The sequence below is a fragment of the Lupinus angustifolius genome, chromosome LG04 (assembly GCF_001865875.1).
Source record: "Lupinus angustifolius cultivar Tanjil chromosome LG04, LupAngTanjil_v1.0, whole genome shotgun sequence".
Classification (NCBI taxonomy): domain Eukaryota; kingdom Viridiplantae; phylum Streptophyta; class Magnoliopsida; order Fabales; family Fabaceae; genus Lupinus; species Lupinus angustifolius.
In genome coordinates, this window is record NC_032012.1 from 6,268,105 (window position 1) to 6,293,001 (window position 24,897).

A 24,897-nucleotide genomic window follows, 5' to 3' on the forward strand; every position below is an offset into this window, starting at 1 on the left:
ATGGCACTGTCTAGAAGGTCATACTCTTACTCAAAGATGGATAAGGAGGACCCTGAAGAGGTAATATCTAGAAGAGCACAATTCTTGATCTACAAAGTTTTGGAGCAAGCAAATTCTCCAAGGAAAAAATCATGCTTGAGAATCAGAATAACCAAGTTGAAGGTGAAGATTGGGAACAGGTTAAGGAGGCTTAGGAAGAGGATTATGTCAAGTGTATATGCTGTTAAAGTTGGAATTCATGGACATGTTAAAAGTCAAGTGAAAACATGGAAAGGGTTTTATGGAAAAGGAAGACAAACTCTTATAAGTCCTCCACATATTATTAAATGATGATATGTGAAAGAAACTACTGGGAAACTTGTGTTTTGTGAAAAACAATGTTATGTTTCTGTCTTTTCTTTATAAGAGTGAAATCATCATGAGTTCAAGAAAAATGAGGTTTGGCATTTTCTTTTTCTGGGTTTTGGTTATGTTAGATTTTAGACTCTATTGAAGAAGTAGATGAAATGTCAATTGTTGTATATTGTAATCATGTTTGGTTATGGTTATGGTTTTAATTTGGTATTCAATCTATCAATATTGCTGACTATGCTAACTATTATAAGAGAATGTCATTGCAATAGGTATAATTAGAGTTAAAACCATAATATTACCACCTCACTTATGACTACTAACACAAATTTTAAACCTATTTTACATCTAGAGTACACTTTATAAGAACCAATAATGATAATAAAAGTGACATGATTTATCTTCAATAGGATACATATATATGATACAAAATACACTATCTAATCAAATATATGATAAGTTGGAGAAAATCCAAATATATGTCCACCCTATCCCAACTTGTGTAATATAATATACAAGTGTTTCTCCTGATTTAAGTTTTGTTATTCAACAACTAACCCAATTCATGGTTGCCCCTACAAAAAACCATCATAAAGCCATGGACTGTTGGCACATCAGGGCTGGTCTGTTGTGCGCACCAGTGGCACCAGATTGGAGCACCAAATTTTCAATACCAAGGTCGATTTCATGATATTTTTAAAAGGATTGAATTGTAGTAAAACATTTTATTTTGACATGTGATGATTAAGAAAATTCGTTAGTTTATTAGTTAGTTAGATTACTTTTTTGTTTGTAAAAAGTGGATTGCTTAAGGATCAAGCAACTACTTGAAATTTGTATAAATAAGAGGCTTTGTGATGCCTTACTTTTCATGATTCAATATGCATTATTTCAATGGTGATGTTTGTTCCGGATAAAGTAGCTAAATATATATCAAAGTAAAACCACTAAATTTGCAGTCTCAGTCATGTCATGGGAAGAATGTAACATTAAAAAGAATCTTGCAAGCTCATGATTGGTTCCCTTGCTGCCAAAATGATGTTACTTTGGTTTCATACAACCAAGCCTAAAAGTAGTGGATAGCTTATACTTGATTGTGCATACATACACTAAAAAAACTCCAAGAGCTTGACCTCAATTTATTAAGATTTTCTTCTATAGGCAAATCTTCGCCCTCAATTTCTCCGGAGGACGCAATACCCGGAATTTGAACTCAGATACTCACTTTATTTTCCACGTCTTAACCAACTCATGCTGACTATAAGGAACGTGATCATGGTAAACCGGATGTAAGAAATATAGCACCGAATCAAACACATGTAAGAAATATAGCACCGAATCAAATGCCTACAATAATTTACTTAAACTGGATGTTTACAAAACCTTGTTCAATTGCAGCCCAGGTTTACATGTTAATCTTGACAAGTTGCTGTATAACCTATGCTTTCTAAATTTCATATACACAAATTGTTTGCTACACAAGCAAGCAAGAATGACAAACCAACAAGATAAGAAACAGATTGGACTTAACCTCTAATTGAATTCTATAACATGCCTTATCTGGATGGTGATTAACCTTTGACATCATAACACCCACCTAGAAGGAGCGCAACTCCTCTCCGATACTGGACAGTCCAATACTGGATTATAAAGGGAAATGAGATTGGTAATTTGTTTTATTAAAAAATAAGTTAAACTATATGTTTAAAAAGGTTATAGATTGCTGAATAAACAGCATAAAATTGAAAAGGTTCTCTTACAACTTTGACTGGATGCTATTGCAGGAAGAACTGGAAAGTGACCAGCTGCAGTTCCAATAAGATACATTTTTAAGTTACTTTGTATTGGAAGAATAAATATTGTGAATGTTACCTTGATTTCCAACTGAAGCATCAACAATTGCCAATTTTAAACACCAAGTTGAACATGCAAAATGAAAAAAGGATTATTGACATCAGATATAAAATATTATTGGCGCTGAGTATTGTGTTGCATATTATTAACAGGCAGAGTTGAAAAACGGGGAAAAATCCTTAAGGCTCATATGATGGAGACCGTAAATTTCTTCAGTAATATTCCATCTTTTTAATTTCATCGCTGAAGTCTATGAAGCAATAGTGCATCACATACGCATCCGATATATCAATAAACATTTTTTAACTTGTATGATATGATACTTTGAGATACGCACATAAAATTCATATAATTATGGTTGAGTTTCTAAATAATGAAGATATTTCTTAGACATTACTAAATACAAAACGAAATTTATATTGTCATAAGAAATCTTTACTTAATACTAACAAATAGGAACATTATCAATCATATTTAATCGATGATCAATCTTGTGCATATGTATTTTCTATTCATTTTTTAAATAATAGACATGTTTTATCTTTTTCTATCCCTACAAGTTGACTTGGTAGCTTGAATATTATGTTTCTCTCTTCTTAATGATGAGTGATTAAAAAAGCACCAAATGTGACCAACTAGAATATGTTACAATCATCATTTAATGACAATTGTACATACGCTAAGTGGTAACCACAAGTGACAAGCCTTTTCCAATATAGTTAGGCACACAAAAAACTGTCATTAATGAAGTTAAGTAAGGAATTTGGTGCACATTGGGTTGGCATTACTCTGGCCAAGGCGCAGGGCCACACACCAGACAAGGCACAGGACCACGCACCAAACAAGGCTCGTCAGGCTCGGTCAGAATGGCTTACTCATGCATCAGTTTCACACAGTCATATAGGCAAGACTGTTGCACCAGACATGGACAATATGGTCACGGTCATGATGGACATTTTGGCCCATCTAACCTTGCCAAGGTAGCTACACATGGGCCTAATCCTTTTTCTCTTGGGCTATATTGTTTTGTATTGCTTAATCATTATTTACCTAATGATTAAAGCATAATTAGTTAGGGAATTAGTTGCAACTAATTTAGTTCATGAGGTTGCTTATCCTTCAAGCAATCTGTTATGGTCTTGGTTATATAAGGCAAGTTGCTTCAATTCTTCAAGAATAATAATAATAATAATAAATTCATTCTTTTCATAAAAGTAATAGTCATGAAAGAAAAACTTCTCAATTAGGTTAACACGCAATCATTTCAAACTTTGTTGTGAAGCAAAAATGTACTGTTACCTTCGTTAACCTCGCAATTAGACAGTTCTCTAAGAACTTTCTTGGCACGAGAAGGGTCAAGCTTGCTAGCCACACACCGCAAAACAATATTTCTACAATCATTGATCTGAGATATTAGTTTCTTACCCAAAAAACTGAGGGATACTATTCATAGTACAAAAAAAACAGAAAACCATTTATTGAAATATTTGTGTAAGTTAAGTTGTGTTTGCAAAATAATAGCAGCCACAATTCAGCATTAGGATGTCAGAACATATATTATAAACTATAATCACAAGTTACTTAAACACACAGTTTTATCTTGGACTTAATTTAAATAATTCTCAGTTTCTCACCAATTTGATTTTGTATTAAACATCCATGTGACATTACAGTGCCAAACCCTTCAAAAGAGACTATTTAGGGTACAATGGAAGATGAAATATGCAGAGTAATAAGGGCTAAATAACAGAAGCTTCTCTGTTAATAAGATCAAAAGACCAATGACTCGAAAATGTAACTTGTTTACTCAACCACAAATAATGTTGCTTATCTGAATAACTTGGTCCCAAATGGACCCTGTTTTTATTGAAATCTTTAAGTCTTTCACTGCCAAGTGAGTGAGACTTCTGTTTGTGCAAAATGATCATCTATTTCAAATAGAACATATTTTTATGTTTCTATCTAGTAGAATATATTAAATAATATAAAATATTAGTTTATATTTTTTTATAATTGAATAACACATTTTAATTAGTCTAAAATACATATAGGAATTATTCCTCGAACAAGTAATAATAGAGGAAAGACCGATGATTTTGACATCTTTGATTCATATGAATTAAAATATAAATAGCAGTTTCAATTTTCAAAGTTTCTGTGTCCACTAGTTCATGTCATGTGGCAGCTGGTAGATGGGGACATTTATTGATGTCAGTTATGGCTGTTCTCTTATTTATTTCAAAAATATAAGTTTTAGTTCCTCGTATTTTTTTTATCTTATTAATTTGTTTTCTCAAAAATTGAAAAATTTAAATTAATTATTAAAAATTTAAAATTTGAATCAAATTATTTGTTTTTAACATGTTTTACAACCTCCGCTAAAAACTAATTAAACTATAAAAAACTAATTTAATTTATATTTAAAAATTTTGTTATTCACTTTGGACTTTTTAATTTTTATAGGATATGTTAAGTTGAAAAAACATCAGGATAAAATATAAATAATAATAATGCACTTACCATTTCTTTCCCACCATATTCACCCTTCAAATTTACAAGGTAAGATTAATGGTCATACTCAAATTAATTCTCACCATTAATGTTGTATGAATAATTTAATTTTTTTTATTACAAAACAATTATAGGATTTTATTAAAGAGAAAAATATATATATACACTCTAATACTTTTTTACACTATCCCTATATCATTCCCTAATTATTTTTCATTATCATTGATTTTTTTCAAAAAAGTAATCCAAATTAAGGGTAAATGATATACTGACTACGCATAAATCTTTACATCATTAATATATAAATATTACACTCTTTATTAAAACTATTAATCATCAATCATATAATAATTTTTATTTAGACTAAGAACTAGTTGTCTCTAAAATATTGCAATTGGCTCTCCTAATTAATTAATATGGTTCTCAATTATAAACTTTGCATTTGAGCATGTATGACATTGGGGTCTAGCTCCGAACCACTATACCAAATTTTATTTGGTTAGAGAGAGACAAAAGAATTGTATTTGAAAATGTAATAAAAGAAACAAAAGCAAAAGGACAATTCAAATTAATAAAGATCAACAAGCACTCCATATATAAATAAATAAATTAATAATGCAAGCAACAATCACATTATAACAAGATTCATTAAAAAGGATACTATACACGAAACTTCATAATTGAATCAAATAACTTCAACTTTTTTTATCTAACTTTACACAAGGAAATTCACTTCATTGGCAAAATCATCAATATACAAATTTACACACATTCCAACCTATATCTTATATAAGAAAAACAAGTTGGAAATATTGAAAACAAATAAAAAAATGTTGGGGTATTCACTAAGCTCAATAATGCATAAAAAAAATACACAAACCAAAATGATTAATTAATCAACCTCAGGAATACTCTGAAGCACAGGCCTCCAAGTCCTATGATAATCATTCACATGATGTTTACCATTTATCAAACCAACCAAAACTTGTTCTGCAGAAACATGTCTTGCACTAATATCATCTTTTTCTCCCAACAATGCTGCAAGCTCTTTCTTTGAAACCATAATCTTCACTTTCCCATTTCCATCAGAAGAAGCTCTCAGCAAATCTTTAACACTTTCCTTCTCCATATTCTTCAACCCATTAGCATGATCTTCATCAAACACCTTATGCTTTGATGTCACAGAACTCCAATCTTCACCACCCCATTCCATTGATGATGCCACCTTGCAACAATTTCCCATTTTTAGTGATTATATATTTTTCTAGTACTAGCTAGCTTAATTTCTTTGACTTGTGTTTATGTATGATTTGTGTGTGATGATGTTTTTGTAAAATTGGAATGAGAGATATGAGAGAGATGCATAGGTTTTGGTATTTATAGGGGATTTATGGAATGACCTATGGTTCTGAATTTACATATTTGATTATTTTCATCCACGTGGCAGCTGGATATGGTCTCATGTATATTTATGTTAGGGGAATGGAGTATCTCTTGTTGTAAGGAGATAAATTATCTCCTCTTGCCAGTAAAATCATGACATATGTCATATTTTATCATTTTCTATAAAAATATCTTTAAAATAAACAAAATAGCACACATGTCACATTTTACTGGCTAGAGGAAATAAGTTATCTCATGAGGAGATATATTGTTCTATTATATTAATGTGTTGACCGAATTACATGCAAAATGAAATTTATGAATGCGGTATTTTTTTAATGTTTGTGTAATAAAATATTGGTATATTGTAGGTAAAAAATAGGATAGATGATACATAACAAACACGGTTTAATTATCATTGATTAATGTTAGTAATATAATGGTTAAAAAGGTGAAACATAAAATATTTTTTAAGGGGCTAAGCCCAAAATTGATATGCAAACGCATCACATGAGGTACATGGTGGCAAAAAATACTTGTATATGTCGGTATTCTAAAAAAATATTTATAACTAGTATTTGTTATCCGTCTTATAATTAATTGTATATTTATAAATTTATTTTTAATAAATATTTTATATATTAAATTTTCTATTAATTTGATATTATATAATTCATTTTTTAATATCATAATGCATTTTTATGATTGAACTATAGAGATAACAAATTATCTTATACAGATGTTATTATTCATATAATAGTAATTTATATATTAATAATTACAATATATATAAATATATAATTAAATTTTAAAATTTGATACTCATAAAACCCATTATTTTTGCAGGTACCACAAACAAGTGTGATATATACACTGATACACATCATTGCCTAAACTCTCAATGATTTATTTTTGCATGTGTAGACATTATCAATTTGAATTTTGCTGCTAGTAATAAAATATTTTCATATATACCATATGAGTAGGAGCTCATATTCTGCCAATTGTTTCCATTCCTTAACTACTGGCATAAGTTAAGAAATTAAAAAATCGTCATAGATACGAGTAGGCTTGGTAGATATGGTGTATTGTTTAAAACTTTAAATAACATAAATTAAATTTATATGGTATGATATTTGGCATAAATATGGCGTGTAGGACCAAGATGAGTTATATTAAATGGAGGTGCGTGTTTGAAATGAGTGAGGAAGCATCATCTATGCTATTCTGTGTGAAGACACATGCATATGGAATCTTGGACTTAGGGATTAAGTTTACTCCAACTTCACATGTGACCTTAGTTTAATCACTTGGGTAAAAAATTTAGTGACATTTAGGTTGCTTCCTTATAGGTGCCACCATGTCAATTTCACATGCGTTCAACCAATCTTTAGCTACTAAAAAATAGATTTAAAGAGTGACTTGTAAGAATGTGGTATGATGGTTAGAATGAAGGGTTTAAGAAATACAGTAGAGAAGATTGAAGGTTCAAGTCTCGTCTATTATAAATATTAATATTTAAAAATTATTTAAAAGAGATCCAATAATTCTATTAATATAACTATAACATTAGCCCCACATGAGCAAACATTATATATAATACATTAAAGCAATAATATTCTTTGGGTCAAAGTGAAATGATTAGTAGATTTTAGAAAGAGCGTTCAATTAATTAGGCACCAAATTAGTCTTGTGATGACGTGATGATGTAGTTAGTCATTAGTCTCTTTAGTAATCATGAAAATAATGAGATCAAAACGAACAGAGATCACATGTCCTATTATATACTAATTTTATCAAAAAATGTTAATTAGTTAAGAAGAAAATTATAAAATTAAAAATAACTTTTTTATTACTTGTTGTAATGTAATTAATTGACTTCAGACATAAAAACAAATTTTTTTTGGGACATGTAATTCTTGTCGGATCAAACCGAGAGAAGAAAGAAGGTAATGGCATTAATATATATAATGGTGCATAAGTTGTAGCCCAAATAATATTATCCAAGCTGGCAGTGAGCTAGCTAGGTAGAGGTGTATGGAGTACCGTAGTCGGTTGGTAGTTGAAGGCAAGCAATCTGTGTATACGTAATCAACAGTGTATTAGAAGTTGCTTAGAAACCGGAATTCACCTCGCCTTCAGTTCCATAACCAATGACGTAAGACATTCTCTTACTGAGTGTACATCTTCTATCCCACAAGTTCTACCACTACATGTACTATTTATCTGTTATTGGTTGAATAAATATTTTTAAGTTAAAAAATTAAGAATTAATTATTTTTTCTGACTAATTACAACTGATGGCATATCCGGTAACCCTACTTGTGAGATAATAGATGTGTACCCCTTGCAAAATAAGACAAAAAAACAAAATGTAATGATAACTATATGATTCTGTTTACACTTGTAAAAACATTTTTATCCTCAAAACTAGTGTAAAATAATACTTTTCTCTCTGGTGATGGACAGAATCCCTACTCTTTTATCTTAGGTCTTTGAAACAGGAAGATATATCTTATCCCGAACGGCATCTCACTTCATATCTCAAGTCAATCAGAGTGCTATTTTTTGTTGTTTTTATTTTAAAAAAAATATTCTATTCACATGTCAATATGTGATTGACTTTGAACAATGAATAAGATATCATTAGGAACATGTGATCCTCGTATCTTTGAAACCATTATTCACTAGTTAAACTCTCTCCTCAAGAGGGTACTACAAATATGATGAGAAATTTTTTATTTTTATTTTTTATTGAAAAATAACATGAAATCATAACTATCATTTATCTAAGCAAGCTTTTATCATAAACTTTGGAAATGGTGGAAGGGATGTTTATTATAGATGACAAAATGAGTATTGTCCGCAATTTTTTGCGGACAATGCACGTAAAATTTGTCTATTTGTTTGTTTTATCCACAGACATTTGTAATGGACAACACGGGTGGCCGCATGCATATTATAAGGGAAAACGAAGAAAAATTTCAATAAATTATAAGTTAATGTCTCAAAAAAATTGTGTTTTAATATTTAGTCAACTTTATATAGAATATTAAAGTTTTTTTTTACATTTTGTTCTCTTTTAACTACTTTATTTAGTTTCTTTTTTATTTTATTATATAACTTTTTTATTTTTAAATTATTCATCAATGTCCGCAAACTGCTCATTAGCCCATTTTAAAATGTGTAGAGCATGTCATTTTATCCATTAAGCCAATGTGGACATCGTCACTCTCACTTAAATTTTTGTAGATATTTGCTAGCATGGGTAACCCGTTTTGTCATCTCTATTATTTATCTATACACAATTATTTTGAAAGGCTCTATAAATATATAATATAGATTTGATTTTAGCTTGTGACACTGTTTTTGAAAAGAACTTCATAAGATAGAAACACCACTCTTAATTTGATCATTTCATGAAAGAACTAAGTCATGTTTCTTTTGTTCTCTGCCAAGCCAAGACAAGACGTTATACCATTTCCCTCTTTCTCACCTTTCCTCATCAACCACCATGAAACTTAATTAATATATCTTTCCACTAATCAAACTTCATTAGTTTATGAACATTGATCAAATGTATTGTAATAGTATCAAAGGCACAAAGAGTGGACCAAAATAATAGGTAACAATGTAACATCATTATCCGAAAAATTAATATTCAAGTGGAAAAAAAAAATGTATGCATTGATAGTGTATGAGTTTGATAAACTTTCATTGCATCATTCATATTTAATTATCATTGTCTCTCATAAAAATAATTTAAATAAATAATGAATAATATAATAATCGCGTATAAATAATTATATTGACATTACAAAAACATTACATTCATACAAGCAAAATCCAAATCAAAACCAGTTTGTGAATTCAGTTTGTTAGAATTTAGAAGGTGTCCTGATGATTAGGGTGAAAAGTTTAAGGAATGAAGAAAATGAGATTATGAATTCAAGTTTAATTTAGAATAAAATAATAAATATTAATATTTGTCGATAAAAAAAAAAGGAATTGCTGCTTGGAACCTCAATGCCAGCCATAAATATGTGTCTGTGTTACACAAGTGGCCCATTTCTGTATAAGCAATCATCAGTGGGCTTCTCAAATATGGTTAAGGACATGGAGGTCCAGCACCTTATCCAAAATTTTCCCTAACCATGTTGAATGGACAAAAATGTGTTTTATCCTACACATGTCTTGGAATTTTTTTTATGGAGTACTTAAGTAACTTTAAATGTCAAACCTTGGATTATTTTGTTGTTATGTCCTTTGTATTTTAGGGAACCAAACACACCTTAACAGTATATATCATCACAGTCATAGATGTGTGTAAAATCATCAAAGCTTAATAGTAATTTTTTAGTCCCTAAGAGCTTGTTTGGGAGTAGGGATTTAGAAGGGAATGGAAGAGAAAGTATGATTTTGAAAAGCCTTTCTCTTGTTTGGGAGTTGGATGAAGGAGATGAAACCTCCATGTGTGTATTTTTAAAGTTCCTCCAATTTAGGGTTTTTTGAGATAAAATGTCAAAATAGCTAAATATTTTTAGTAATATAATATAATTATACATTATTGTCCATTTCTCATTGTTAAATACATTTTTAAAGGAAAAATAAAAAAATATTCTTACATTATTATTAGTTTACTCTCTCTCGTCTAAATTTCATACTCCAAACAAGAGAGAAAATTTCTTTCATTTTCTCTTCCCTTCGTCTCCCTTCCTAACCGTTTGATCCCTCTCTTTCTCTTTCCCTCCTAACTCCCAAATAAAACCTAAAAGGTAAAAATAAATGGATACTTAATTAGTCCCCTAAAACGACTTAGTTGATTAAGTTACAAAACCTACAATGAATATCTGAGTTCAAATCCAAGAAAATATGTTGTATTGTTTTTATTCTCTTCTTTCATGCCATATAAGGCATCAATGGGGAGTTATCAGGTGGTGTGTTGGTGAAGATGGGTGATTTAAGCAATGGGGTGTAGGAGGTTATGGATTCGAATCTCACCATCAACAAAAAAAATGGGAGTTACAAAATGATTTAATGGTTAGGGTGAAGGAGGTTAATAGTAAAGTTTCACCCACAACAAAAATACTAATATACTAACAACTAACGATTAGCGATAAAAAAAATAAGGCATCAATGATCTTCCATGTGAAGAAAAAGAAGAAGAAAACTAACTAATGGGAGACAACATATCAAATTGTGTCTTGTGAATGATTAAGTTAAACCATATATAAAACACACTTATTACATATACACAATGTATGTTTGTTTTTATTGAAAAAGTAATATTATTAGATGTGTATTAAAGTTAAATAAGTATTATAAGGAAGTAGCAGATTATGAATGAAAATACAAAAGATTCAAGTCAAATTCATAAGACATTCGTAGAGATAAGATACCAGATTAGAATAAAACATTACAATTCTAACGTATGTCTATCCAATTAAATTGTAATTCAGGTTTGAAATGTACTATTTTTTTTGGAGATGGACCATAAAATTTTCCTGTGAACATCCTCTAATGCTGACATAGATAATCTGATTTTGACTAAACAAATGTTAAACGAAAAATTCGTGCATGATGAAAGCAATGAATGCTTTTACGAAAGATGTACCTTAATCTTTAGTATATCCATATATGGCTAAGAAACAAGGTTCAAGTATTTTAAAAGGACATGATTGCTTTTAACAAAGATAGTTGTAATCATAGTAACTTTTTTATTGTAAAATTGTGATCATGTTAATTAATTAATATGACTGATCCATAAGTTCATGTCTAGAAAATGCTCTTAGGGGGACCATAACCATAATAATTAAAGGTAAATAACTATCAACTTCAACCCACTATAAATTCAGCCAATTAAAACTATGATTTGATATGAATGGGGACCTTTCAGTGACACATTGATTTAGAACGAGATGCCAAGCAAATCATTCATATATTTCAATTTCCAATCTAAATTTTTGGCTAAATAGAGAGAAACAATAATGCTACTACACTCTATGATTGTATCGCACCCCACTTGACCAAGAAACGCACTTGCCACAAGAACCATATCTACAAAGTCCATGGCTTTTATCGTGTCATCATCATCAACATAAGGGATAGAGATTTGCTGCCCCCAACCATGTCCTCAACCATGTCCATGTCCAATTACAATGAAACAAAATTGATAAAATTATGAATATTTAACTTTTGGCATAATATGATTAGTCTGGGACAATGTTTGAGACAGAGTTTGAGACTGCAGATATTTGTCCCAACATAATTAACCTATTAATCAAGTGAGACTTAACCCTAGATATAATGCAATAAAAACATCAAAATTGTAATCTCTCCTGATGTATGTTTATTATTTAATCTCACTATGATATTTTTGGTCTATGGCAACACCACCGGATGGGGATCTGCTATCCTCAACTATGTCCCAAACCACTTACCTGACCAATCACAATGAAGCAAAACTGATAAAGTTATAAATATTTAATTTTTTTATAACTAACGCGGCATAATATGATTGGTCTGAGACAGAATTTGAGACAAGGTTTGGGACAACAAATCCTTGTCCAACACCACCATCTTCAACGTTTTTAAAACTGTGGCTTTAAAAGTACAATACGTCACAATTTTAAAATTGTTGCTTATTTATGGTATTAGACCAAAGTTTTTGATATTATTGTTATAATTGTTCTCAAAATTGTGGCATGTTATATTTTAATACACAATTTTAAAATATTTTGGAAAAACTGAACAGATTTTACCTAAAAGAGAATATTATATATAATTTGGTATAAGTTTGGGTTCAAATGACCCAATAACATTTTGTGTTGGATTAACTTTGGATGTTAGGTCAGATTTAGGTTAAAAACAAAAATCGACCAACATTTAGCATCAGATATAAGATAAACCTTACCCGACCATGTTATCTCCAATACATACTCACCATAAACACATGTACAGTGTTGAGGTTCCTGTTAACTGTGACAGCAACATAAATGAACAACTGTTAACTGACACAGTTACCGGAGCTAGGATAAGTACAAATCATGCATTCATGTGTGATAGCTACAAAATACCAACTATATGCGTGCATTATTAATTCCCTCAAACTTATAATGTATGGTTATGTGCCTCACACACTCCATGAAAACTACAAGAATGATTTGATACCATTAATTTCCAATAAGCTGTAGTTCTTTTTCTATTTCTTTGTTATCTTAATCTTAAATACGTAATGCGTGTTGAAGTGTAACTAAGTTAGAATGATTGCTATTTAAGAAAATAATATAGGTTTAGAAATGTATATCTGAAGAAGTTTCGTAACAACTTGCATAGAGTAATTAAAATAAGTAATAGCAAGTACAATAGCTAGCTATATAGCCTATAGGGAGTAAGAAAAATGGAAGCATGTTAGTTCATTATAAAGATGCAGGAAAAAATTATTGAAACAACTTCAGAATTCTGAAGGACAAGATTCATTGAATTATTATTTTGTTACATAGTATTAGGTGAACTGATAAGTAGGGTCTAGGGGAATTCATATTGATGAGTAAATAATTTTTTTTGATAAGGGATCTGTTTTCACTTGTTCAACAAAGACCTAAGATGGGGTTTTGAGATGCGTGTATAAGTAAATAATTACAAGTAAATGAGAAATTGATATATTTTGTATGTTATATAAAAGAAAATTTTTTCATAAAAGAAAAATTGTATTAAATGAACATAATCAATTTTGTAGAACATAGTGTTATACAAAACTTTGAATTCTTACTCAACTTGCAAAAGATAAAGTCAACAAATACTATAGGGTACATAATTAATCCAACAATTCTTTAACTCTTTATCTATAAAAGATTGTTGATGATTCAATTGAGTCAAGTATGAAGTGTTAACCACATAGTCACCTGAGTCATATAATCCCCATCTCCATCTATCAAGAGTATCCCTTTTACAGGAATGATGTTGAATCAAGTCATACAGATTATAAGCTATGAATTCATCTCTATCAAACAGACTTATCCTCCAATGTAGAATCGAAAGTTATTATCCCCTACCCAAACATGTTGATTTATAGCAAGTATCACACCAGAAAAGAGTTTAAAGACTGGTACCGATTTCCTTCCAAATATTTTCATCAAACCACCCACCTATGACCACATTAGGAGAGCCCACTTTTCCTAAATCCTTCCACTATCTTGAAACAAAATCATTCATTTGAAGGGAGAAGCATATTTTGAATTAATTACCTTCACTTAAAAAACTTTTTTGTTTTGTAGTCTACGCCATCTCCATTTCCCAGCAGAACATTATTGAAACTCAGGATATCCTTAACACCTAGACCAGCTAGCTCCTTAGGATAACAAACCACATTCCAAGCCATCCAAACAATAGTTTAACAAATGGATCGGGAATGATTCATGGTTTATAATTAATTAGAGGTATTCTATTTGATTTTTAATTAAGTAGAGTGAAGAATGATTTAGCAACTAGCTATCTTCTATGTGCTACATTAACCAATTGGAATTTCATAATGGCCCCATGATGACTTAAGATGTCTACCATTTCTTATAAATATAAGACAAACAAGTGTTCTTATACTAATCGATAAGGGTACCTTTCAACTAGCGGGAGAAGAAACCAGTATTATAAAATAAACTGATCTGTTAATTTTATATATTTGTTCTGATCAATTGTTGATATAATAATTGTTGGTCTAGGAAATAAGGCCTGAACTTCTAAGCCTATTTTTTTCTGGATTTCTGGTAAATACTATTGATTAGTTGGAATATTTTTTCTTTGATTGAGTATTGTAACATTCAAATCACTGAGGTAAAGGTTGTCTTTAAAATTAAACAACCTTGGAAATAGGAAAATGAACCTATAGTTCTTGGTATTAAAATCCTAGGTATGTTGTTTAAAAAAGAACCTGAAATTAAGGTATGCATCAAATTGGTGAATGAAACAATCCTACTATATTGAGATAGGCACATAACACTGTGATAGGTGTCCCAACCCACCAGCTGAAAATAACAATTCAATAGAGTAGCTGATTTTGATTTGCATCTTCATCCAGTTATCTAGCCTCAATACAAATATATATAATATAACCACATTCATTGGTAGCTTTTGCAACTAAATTTTGTTCACAAAAATTAGCATAAAATAGTTGTGGTGGACTCCATTGGTAGGGTACCCATCTAGCTATGATTGTTAAGGAATATGGCCTAGTAGTATAGGTAAAAGTTTTTTATTCATATTTTGAATGGTGGAATCAAAAGCATGTGATGTTGCCTTTGGAATCTTGCATAGGTTTATATTGGATATATAGAGATCCAAATTCATGTTCAAAACCTAGAATCTGATCATAAAATAGAGAAAACAGATTGAGAGTCCAAATAGCTAGAGGCACATGAAATGAAAACCCATGTCAAAAAATGCACCAGATTTTTATGATAGATGCAAATTACAGCTCAAATTATCTGATGAATTATTCTTGGAGTCAGCAATGAACCGATTAATATTATGAAAAATTAAAGTGCACTTTTATAGTATAAACTGTGGCAGTGGATGAAGGTGGATTATATAAAATATAGTAATGCATACACATTATTTGCAATAGGTATATCCTAAAAGTATCAATTGTTCTTCTTCAAGTTTATTCTGTTTATTAATATGTGTTTGAGGGTGCAAGGAATGATATTTGCTTTCCATAAACTTTAAAGGCATGTGTCCCTTTCTTTATGGATGAGTGGACCTTGATTACTCCATGGATTGCCATAAATATAGGCTAAGGCTACTATATGAAAAGTACTAATCAAGTAGCTGTCGGAATAATATATTTTCTACAAATTTTGTTTAGCAAATAGAGTGCATTAGTTTTAAATTGAAATTTAATTCTTTTCTAACTAAAAAAAATTCTATATTCTTCAACTTCAACCACCTCAAATGCAAAATATATACATTATATTTGAGCTTACACTATTTAAATGACTGGAAGCAGTAGTAGTTAAAAAAACAAAGGATTAGAAAATAGTTTTCATTGCTTTCATAGAGTGTACTGTAAAGATTTATATACAATTAGTATATCATCCATCATTCATTTGTATTGGAAAAATAATGATGATTAAAAATGAATAATGAATAATAGAGTGATAACGTATAAAACTCTCACATATTTTTCCAATCATTCTTCTATTATGCTAGACTCCATAGAGCACACCCTCAATGCTAGGAACAAAACTGATAACCTAATCAAATAATACAGTGTGATCCTTTTCCCCTTTCATAACTCATAAATTCCCATAGATTCCACCTTATAGTACAATCATTATTCAAGATATTGATTCAGTGGATCGAATTCGCCACTAAAATTTTGCCATCACAAAACTAGTTTAGTATAAAAATAATTTAAATATGTCAAAAACAAACATATCTAATCTAACCCATCTGGAAAGATGATATCATATTAAAAACCATAGTGTTTCTGTTGCATATATATATATTTTTAATGTCCCTTCTTATTTACATTATAGGTGATGGTTTATTCAACCGGTGAGATTCTTATTCTGATTCTGAATATTAAAATAACACACCTAACTATATCTCTTTATAATTAATTAGTACTACAGATATTATATTTAGTAATATGAAAGTAAACGATACATAAAAAAGAGAATAATAATACTATGATTTAGCAGAAAAGGAATCCTGTGCAAGTATCATAACAATGGCTGACACAAACTAAAACACTATTTGTGGCAGTTTGTGGGCTGTCTTTGTCTTTGAATAGGACATAAATAGTGGGTAGGGTCATTATCATATCATAGGACTGTTCTTTTCTGCCTTTTAATCATTCCACTTGCAATTTTTATAGTCTATGATTTTTACTAAACAACAAAAGGACTTTCCTAACATCTAGGATTATTTTAAGGTGACATAATTTTAGGCCCTAACTCACCCACTTTGGTTTTCTTTTCCTTTTTATCAACAATAAAATTCAGTAATAAAAAATAAATAAAAATTAGGAGAATAAGTGATACTTCATCCACTTAGTTAAAGACAAAATAACTTACGATATAATTTGAAGGATGCATTACCGACTTTACAAAAGAGTAATTGAAGCTATGAGAGTGCACAGTAAGCAAATTCCAAGTATCTAGAAACATTAAATCCAAAATCTTATCAACATGGAATCTAGAGTTTTAAAAAATGATCTTATTCTTAGCAAACCAGAGACATCATTATTGTTTTTTCTTATTCTCCATCCAAAATAGGAAGGAATGTGAAAAGAAATTAGTCTTTAACATTATTGTGATTATAGATTATAGATTTAAGACTAAACTGAAAGTAAAGTTGTTGCCATAACATATATGATTTTGGACAAGAGAAAAACAAATGATTTGTTGATTCCTCTAGCTCACCACAAAAAATACATTTGTATGAAATTTGATCTTCTAAGTCTCCTCGACGGACAAGATTCAATTTTTGTTTTATGTAAGTTGGTTTTTTTTAAATGAGATCATTTCTGAATCTTCCAATACTTGAACGTGAGAGGGAAGCAATTTTTTAATTTATTTAATTTTAGAATAATAATAAATTTAAAACTTTATGATTTTTTTGTATCATGTGTTATAATCTGGACCCAATACTAAAGAGGATCCTAGACAACAAAAAATTATTAAGAAATTAAGGTAACTTCCACGCACGAACCCTACATCATCTAAATTCACCCACTTTGGTTAAATACGTGAAACACTAACTAATGCCAATGCTTTCGTAATGTAACCAAATAACAAATCACATTGCATTAGTATATATGATGTGTAACGCACCATATTTTCTTAAAAGCCTATGTTATGTTCATCCAAAAAGCATAAAAACGTATGCTATTATTAAACGTAGATACGTAAATGACATATTTTTTTAATGTGCACCAACGGACTCAAACCAATAATTGAAAGTTAATCCCTTGCCAGCAATATTATTAAATTCAACCCGGTTAAGATCCTGAGTTGTGCAAATTTTGAAGTTTTGGAAACTAAAGATATATAGGATGAAAAATGGTTTACAATACGGGCATCCATGTTTAACATAAAAATATGCATGGTTTGGTCTGTTTATTTTTTGGTACTATAAATGGTATATCATCACCTTATTGATAAGAAATTAATCACTTTCGAGGTTTGTGGTTATCCCTTAATAAGTGTCGCTCACAGAAATCGAATTCTTGACTTTTTAATCATCATAAGGATCTAGCGAGGTCTTACACCACTAAATCAATGTATTGTTAGTTTGTCTATTTATTTTAATTTCATCACTTGAGTGAGGATATATTAATGTGGATAAGTTTAAGTATGAATTTAAGCGTTATAAAAATATTGTTTAAGAAATTAAATATAGAAAAATTGTATTTTCTAATTAATGCTTTCTATTTTTAGATTCATTAAATGATGTTCTTAAAACACATGTTTACAAGACTTTGACCAGTGCATAATTTTCTCCTTCTATGTCATAAATTTTGCTTATAAAAAGTCAAGCGTTTAATTTCTTAAATTTACGTATTTCCGTTTTTTATCTTTATTTCTTCAATTATATGAAATAGAGCACTGGTTAACATTTTCTCTAATAAAAAAAGCACATGAATATAATATAGAAAACATTCAACATTTCTTTGTTTAATAAGTACGATATTTGGGCTTAGTATTTTCTCATTAAAAAATTGACTCTTCTTAACTAGTTAGGGCAATGTTGTTGTGTATTTAGTCACTAATTTGGTGGTTGAAAACTATGTATATAAAAGGATGCAAAATATGTATTAAAATTTAAAAGAAGTAGAGTGTGTATATAAAAGGATGCAAAATATGTATTAAAATTTAAAAAGATATAAAAGAAGTAGAGTGTGTGAAACAATAGTTATAAAAACCGTACCGTACCGGCCGGTTCAACCGGAAAACCAGTGAACCGGGCTCCTAACCGGTACGGTACAGGTGTTGAACCGCCCAAGTATCAAAACCGGTCAAAACCGGCCAAAACTGGTGAACCGGCCGGTATTTTACTAAACCGGTTGGTTTATACACATATATTTTTTTTTTTTAAAAACTTAAAAACTCATTAAAAGGTGACCCATCTTTCAAACTCTCCTTCAACACTTCAAAGCACATGCTTCCAAAACATACTTATATTACACATTTTGGTTCATAACATTCGTGTGTAATCTCAGTGACATTTGTGTAATCTTGGAGTACTGTCTCAAGATAGGATTTGGTAGAAAATTTAATATTCATATAAGATAACTTTGACTCCTTGATGTTAAATGTTAAAACTCTAAATTTATTTGTTTTATAGAGTGAGTTGTGAAGTTATGTCATTTATTTATATTTTGTGGTTGTTAAGTTATACTTTTGGATTGATATATGTTTTTTAATTTAGACTTTGAATTTGTTAAAGACTTAAAGTTGTTTATTTATGTGAATTTTGAGTAGATTATAAATATGGATTATAAATTTGAGTATCTACCTACTTGGAATTTTTTTGTTATAGGTTTATATATATATAAATATAAGTAAGTATGTCCGGTTTAACCGGCATGCGGTTTAATTATTGAACCACTGGTTAGTACCACTATACTAGTATCCTGACCGATTTGATAACCGGTACAGTTTTAACAACACTGTGTAAAACTGGATTGTAGCCTTTACAAGGTTTATAAAAAGATAAATGATATTTCCTCCTAAAAATCAATGTGAAAACCAACATGGAATCCATTTCTTAATCGTTTCCAATTATATACACTTGTTAAATAATAAAGTTGGATTTTTATAAAAACATTAAAGTAAGATATACATAAGATTAATTTGGTTTTTGAATTTAAAGTTATGCATATCATTTTCAACTTTAAATTATTGATTAATGAATCGTGGGTTGTACGGTAGGAATTTTTTGATTATTATGCTATGTCTCTATAAATCAATAATTCATATTCTTATAATTTTAAATTTACATTTATTTACAATTTGTCTAAATTTAAACGTATGTTCAGTATAAGAAATATTAATGCTAAAGAAGTTTAATTAATTATTGAGTAAAAATTTCTAGTTAAAATATTATTTAAAAAATTCCGAACAAATACAATAAGTAATCTACCGTAAAAACATAGAAAAAAAGGAAAGGATATTTTCTTAACTTAAAAGAGGGTTTAATTGTTTTAAATGCAAAGTAACATATTTTAAATGTATATTTAATATCGTGGGAGCTATTATAGAATCATCTCCTAATGTTGGATATTGTTAACTTTTATTTTTATCTAAACCTGACTCTTTTATTTATAAAATTGGCTCATCTGCTTCTAGTTTTCGTAAACTTTAACAGTGTGTATACTTTATTTAAAATTACAAAAAAAAAAAATGTGACAAATATAAATATACAACTTATATTAGTATATAGCTCATTTAAAATTAATAATTTATGAGATTTAAATATAGGAAGGTAATTCACTTACTTCCAAGAATAAATTTAAAACATATACTTTATATTTTAACTATTAATTTTTAAAAAAGTCTAATGATTTGAATTACTTACTTAATAGATCTAAACCACTACATTTTATTAAATTAAATTTTTTTAAACTTACTTATCCCTTCTCATAAATATTATATTACGGTACATAAATCTGTTTTGTTTTTAATGAATTATCTATTTTTACTGGAGTAAAAAATGAGGGGAACCTCTTTGTGAGTAGTCAAATATGGAAAGTTTTGATTCTAGATGCACACGTCATGGGTTCATTACTCTCTGCAACAGAATCTGCGAGTGTTCCCACGCACCACACAGTAGCATGTTATTCAGTATTCACCACAATATTTTTATATATTTTATTATCATCATTTATTTTCTTATTCTATTATGTCTCTATCACTCATTTTCTCGTAGACACCAAGCTTATCTCATCATCTCTTATACTTTGTCTTATTGCCTATGTTAAGGACATTTTATTGATAAAAATAATAATTTAAGTGGGTATTATATTCTAGAAAGTAAGGTAAAATGGGCATTCAGATGAATTTTGTTTTTTATAACAAACATTTTTTTTTACCTAAAGTATGAAATTGAATTATGTTCAACGAGTTTAAATTTATCTTCATTCATATGCGATGATGATTATTTTAAGTATTGTTGTTATTTTATTTCTAATGAAAATATGTGGTACAATGAGTGGCATGAAAACAAAAATAAATACATCATATATTGTCTCTTCAATTTATACGCCTTACATCATATTTCGTTCATTCATATTAATAAATTGAGTTGATTTTAAATACAAATTATCATAAAATCTATATTTAATAAAATTTGTCTAATGCTAAAAAAAATGTGAGTGAGGGTCAAATCTCTCACTTTCAAATACATGTATTGGTTACCACTTCATTTATAAGTCAAGTACATTACTAATGTTTTATTTCAAATTCAATGATTATTAATAACGAAAAATATGATTAAATTATAATAAACGGTTATACTTTTGTTTGTAGTAATTTATAGATTCAAGTTTTTGCTTATTTTTTCAAAAATAAACTTAAAGTTACAACTCCACTTTATTTGACTACTGAGATAATATAAAGCCATCTTTTATTTATGAAAAAACTAGAAAAAAATGTAACATTTATTGTTTTTTTACTGATTATTTTTCAAACTAATTTTACTTTCCAGTTAACTGCTCAAATTTTAATAGTTCTTCCCTTTCCGGATTGACATCTCCCTAAATTGCTTATTTTATTTTTTATACATGATTTATTTTGTGGATTGTTTAATACAAATTTAACAACTTTTATTTATTTGTATGCGATATTATTTTTTACATTATCTTATATTTAAATGTTTTTAGTCTTGAGATATTAAAAATTCAAAAAATTATTGTAAAAATATATATAATAATAAATATAATATATATATATATATAATTTTAGAATATTAAAATAATCAACCAAAATAATCATAATATAAACAAATGATTTCATATTCATTTTTGTAAACTAAAAAGTTATTTATAGTTTTATACCATACACATCCTATTAGTGCATAAACTTGTTAAAAATCCCTATAGGAAATAACACATGAAGCATAATGTAAGAATTTAAGTATATAAAGATATTTCAATCCAAAAACTAGTTTATTAGAATAAGATTTACTTTAAATTTATTATTAGTTGAGATCCTATACAATAATTAATCTGTTAAATGGTCTAAATTTTATTGATTTTTAAATTAAATAATATAAGAAGGTAACCTAATTCTTTTATTATGGTTGGTAATTTGGAGTCCAAAAATACATAATTTGAGCCTAAGAAAGTAAAGAAAATAGAGATAAAATGAAGGGTAAAGTGAGATTGAAAAGATTATATATATAGATGGGGGTGTAGGAGGTGATGCACAAGAGAAGATAGTAGTAACCCTACTACTCTCTATTCCCACCCCTTTCCCCCACTTCACTACCTATCCTCCATTTCCCGCCACCGCCGCCGTATATGGCTAAGGGACGCAATTTAACCACCAGCCGTAGCGAGCTTTTCTTAGGTACCTATGCCAACGGTCACAACCACAATTTCGACACAGCTGACGTATCGGAACTCCAGGAAGAGGATATCTGGTCCACGGCGGATGACGGCGGCATGAATGTCACCAACGGCGAGTGCGAGCCAAACACGGAGAATAACGGCCGCACCATCTCCATTCGCAGCCGGCACCGCATTTCCCGAGATAACTACCGCCAAGTTGGTGGTCTCTCCCTGGCGTTCCAGGATCCATCGAGTGATGGAACGGTGGTGCCGGCGAAGAGGATCGTGAACCAGTTCCGTACGGAAAATGATGGCGAGTCGTCACGGCGCGGACACCCCGTGGCGTTCTCGGCTCCGGTGAATGTGCCGGACTGGAGCAAGATTCTCCGAGTCGACTCGGTCGGCTCGTTTCACAATGGAGATGATGACGATTTTGGTGAGGACGAGTCGGAGATGGTTCCACCACACGAGTATTTGGCGCGTAGCCGGAACGCGGCGGCGAATTCATTGTTCGAGGGAGTAGGGCGAACCTTGAAGGGCCGTGACATGAGCCGGGTTCGTGACGCTGTGTGGAGTCAGACCGGGTTTTATGGATGATGGACCGGTTCGGTTTGTGATTTAGTGGGGTAAGGGGTTCGACCCGGTTTGTAATTTAATTGATTGTTATTGTTCATTAGTCAAAATATTTGCGAAAAAAGCAAAACAAATTAATATTTTTCATTTTTTTTTGTTTTTCTTTTGGAGTGCTGTATTGCACTATAGCTTATGGGTGTGTTTTATGGGCAATGATTAAGTCGAAAATTTTGTATTCCAACTTCCATTTTCTGACCTTAAATCCTCTCGAGTATTGGACGACTCTCCTAAAATACGATGTATATAAATTTCATATTTTTGATCTTAAAATAATTCTATACCATTTGTTACTATTTTTGTTCAACCTGTTCTCAAATGTTAGTGACTCTCAAGAATTGAAGTGTGTTTTCATAGTAGGGCTTATAAGGCATTTTAGTTCAATCAACTAAATTATCATCATAATTTGTTAACGTTTAATTTGTCTTTGGTCAATTTTTCAGAACCCAGCTAGTTTTTCAATTATTTGTGTAATACAATATATGTAATTATTTTTTAAACTTATGATTTAATTATTAACAGCTTAAAACAATCAGTAGAAATAGCAGTCCCACCAATGTATGAAAATATGAAGAAAATGGATCCCAGAGCAGAAAGATACAGCTACAAATCGCAACTCATAAAGCAATTATGATTAGTATAATTTAGTAGGTTTGTGACAACTAAAAAGTATGCTACACACATTTTTTAAGGTTTCAAGATCATGAGACAAGGAAGACCATCTTTAAAAAGTATTTTTTAAGGTCACTTTGGTTGGTTGGTTCTGGTGCAAATAATGAGATTAACTTCTATTCTCAAGACACTATTTTTTTAGGATTTAATATGCATATATCGATAGTATAAGTTATACTGTCAACAAATCTTCTGAGCATTCATATGTTAATTATTATTGATTTTCAAATAAGAGTAATCTAAATTAATGATGGATGATGTACTAACAATGCATAGATTTTAAACCCATTTTATATATATATATATGCTATCTCATAGATCTTGTTCATACATTAATGGTATCAATAAAAACATATAATGTCTATTACAAATTTAAAAAATTATTATTATTATTTTTATCATGGGAAAAAGATATACACACTCACAATGTAAATGTTTTTTACATTGCCACTACATCATTCACCATTGATTTTTAGTTATTATTGACTTTTAAATAAAAGTATTACAAATGAATGGTGGATAATACACTGACTGTGTATAAATCTTTATACTATCATTATATACATTTTACACTCTTTTATCATTGATACGAGATAAAACATAAGATAAGATATGTAAGGTGGTTTTCCCGCATAAGGACTATTGTCAAGGAAAGTAAATGTCAAACTTTATGCAATCTACTTGACTTGCTTCCTTCGTTGGACGGATTATTTATTTTCTCGTGGTAATATAGATGTAATGTAACCATCAAATTTGATAATAATATCATTCCTAAAATGTTTTAGGAATTTTTTTTTACCTTCCGATAAAAGTATGTACTATTGCCTTGTGTTATTTATGAAACTAAGTTTATATACTGAAAAATTGATTCTAAAGCAAAACAAACCTATCATGAATATATCTGTCTAAGGTGTTGTCTATTGAATAATAATAACAATATCATGTAA

General features: G+C 29.7%; 3 protein-coding genes across 3 annotated transcripts; 2 read left to right on the top strand and 1 right to left on the bottom strand.

The window, feature by feature from the left end:
• On the top strand, nucleotides 1–330 carry LOC109344580. Its single transcript, XM_019583345.1, has one exon. It carries the CDS (start codon nucleotides 1–3, stop codon nucleotides 328–330), a length of 330 nt encoding a protein of 109 aa, XP_019438890.1.
• LOC109344803 lies at nucleotides 5,454–6,064 on the bottom strand. Its single transcript, XM_019583548.1, has one exon. The coding sequence runs from the start codon at nucleotides 5,957–5,959 to the stop codon at nucleotides 5,609–5,611; it is 351 nt and encodes a 116-aa protein (XP_019439093.1). The 5' UTR covers nucleotides 5,960–6,064; the 3' UTR covers nucleotides 5,454–5,608.
• On the top strand, nucleotides 22,574–23,466 carry LOC109345332. The gene has a single exon (XM_019584272.1). It carries the CDS (start codon nucleotides 22,619–22,621, stop codon nucleotides 23,243–23,245), a length of 627 nt encoding a protein of 208 aa, XP_019439817.1. The 5' UTR covers nucleotides 22,574–22,618; the 3' UTR covers nucleotides 23,246–23,466.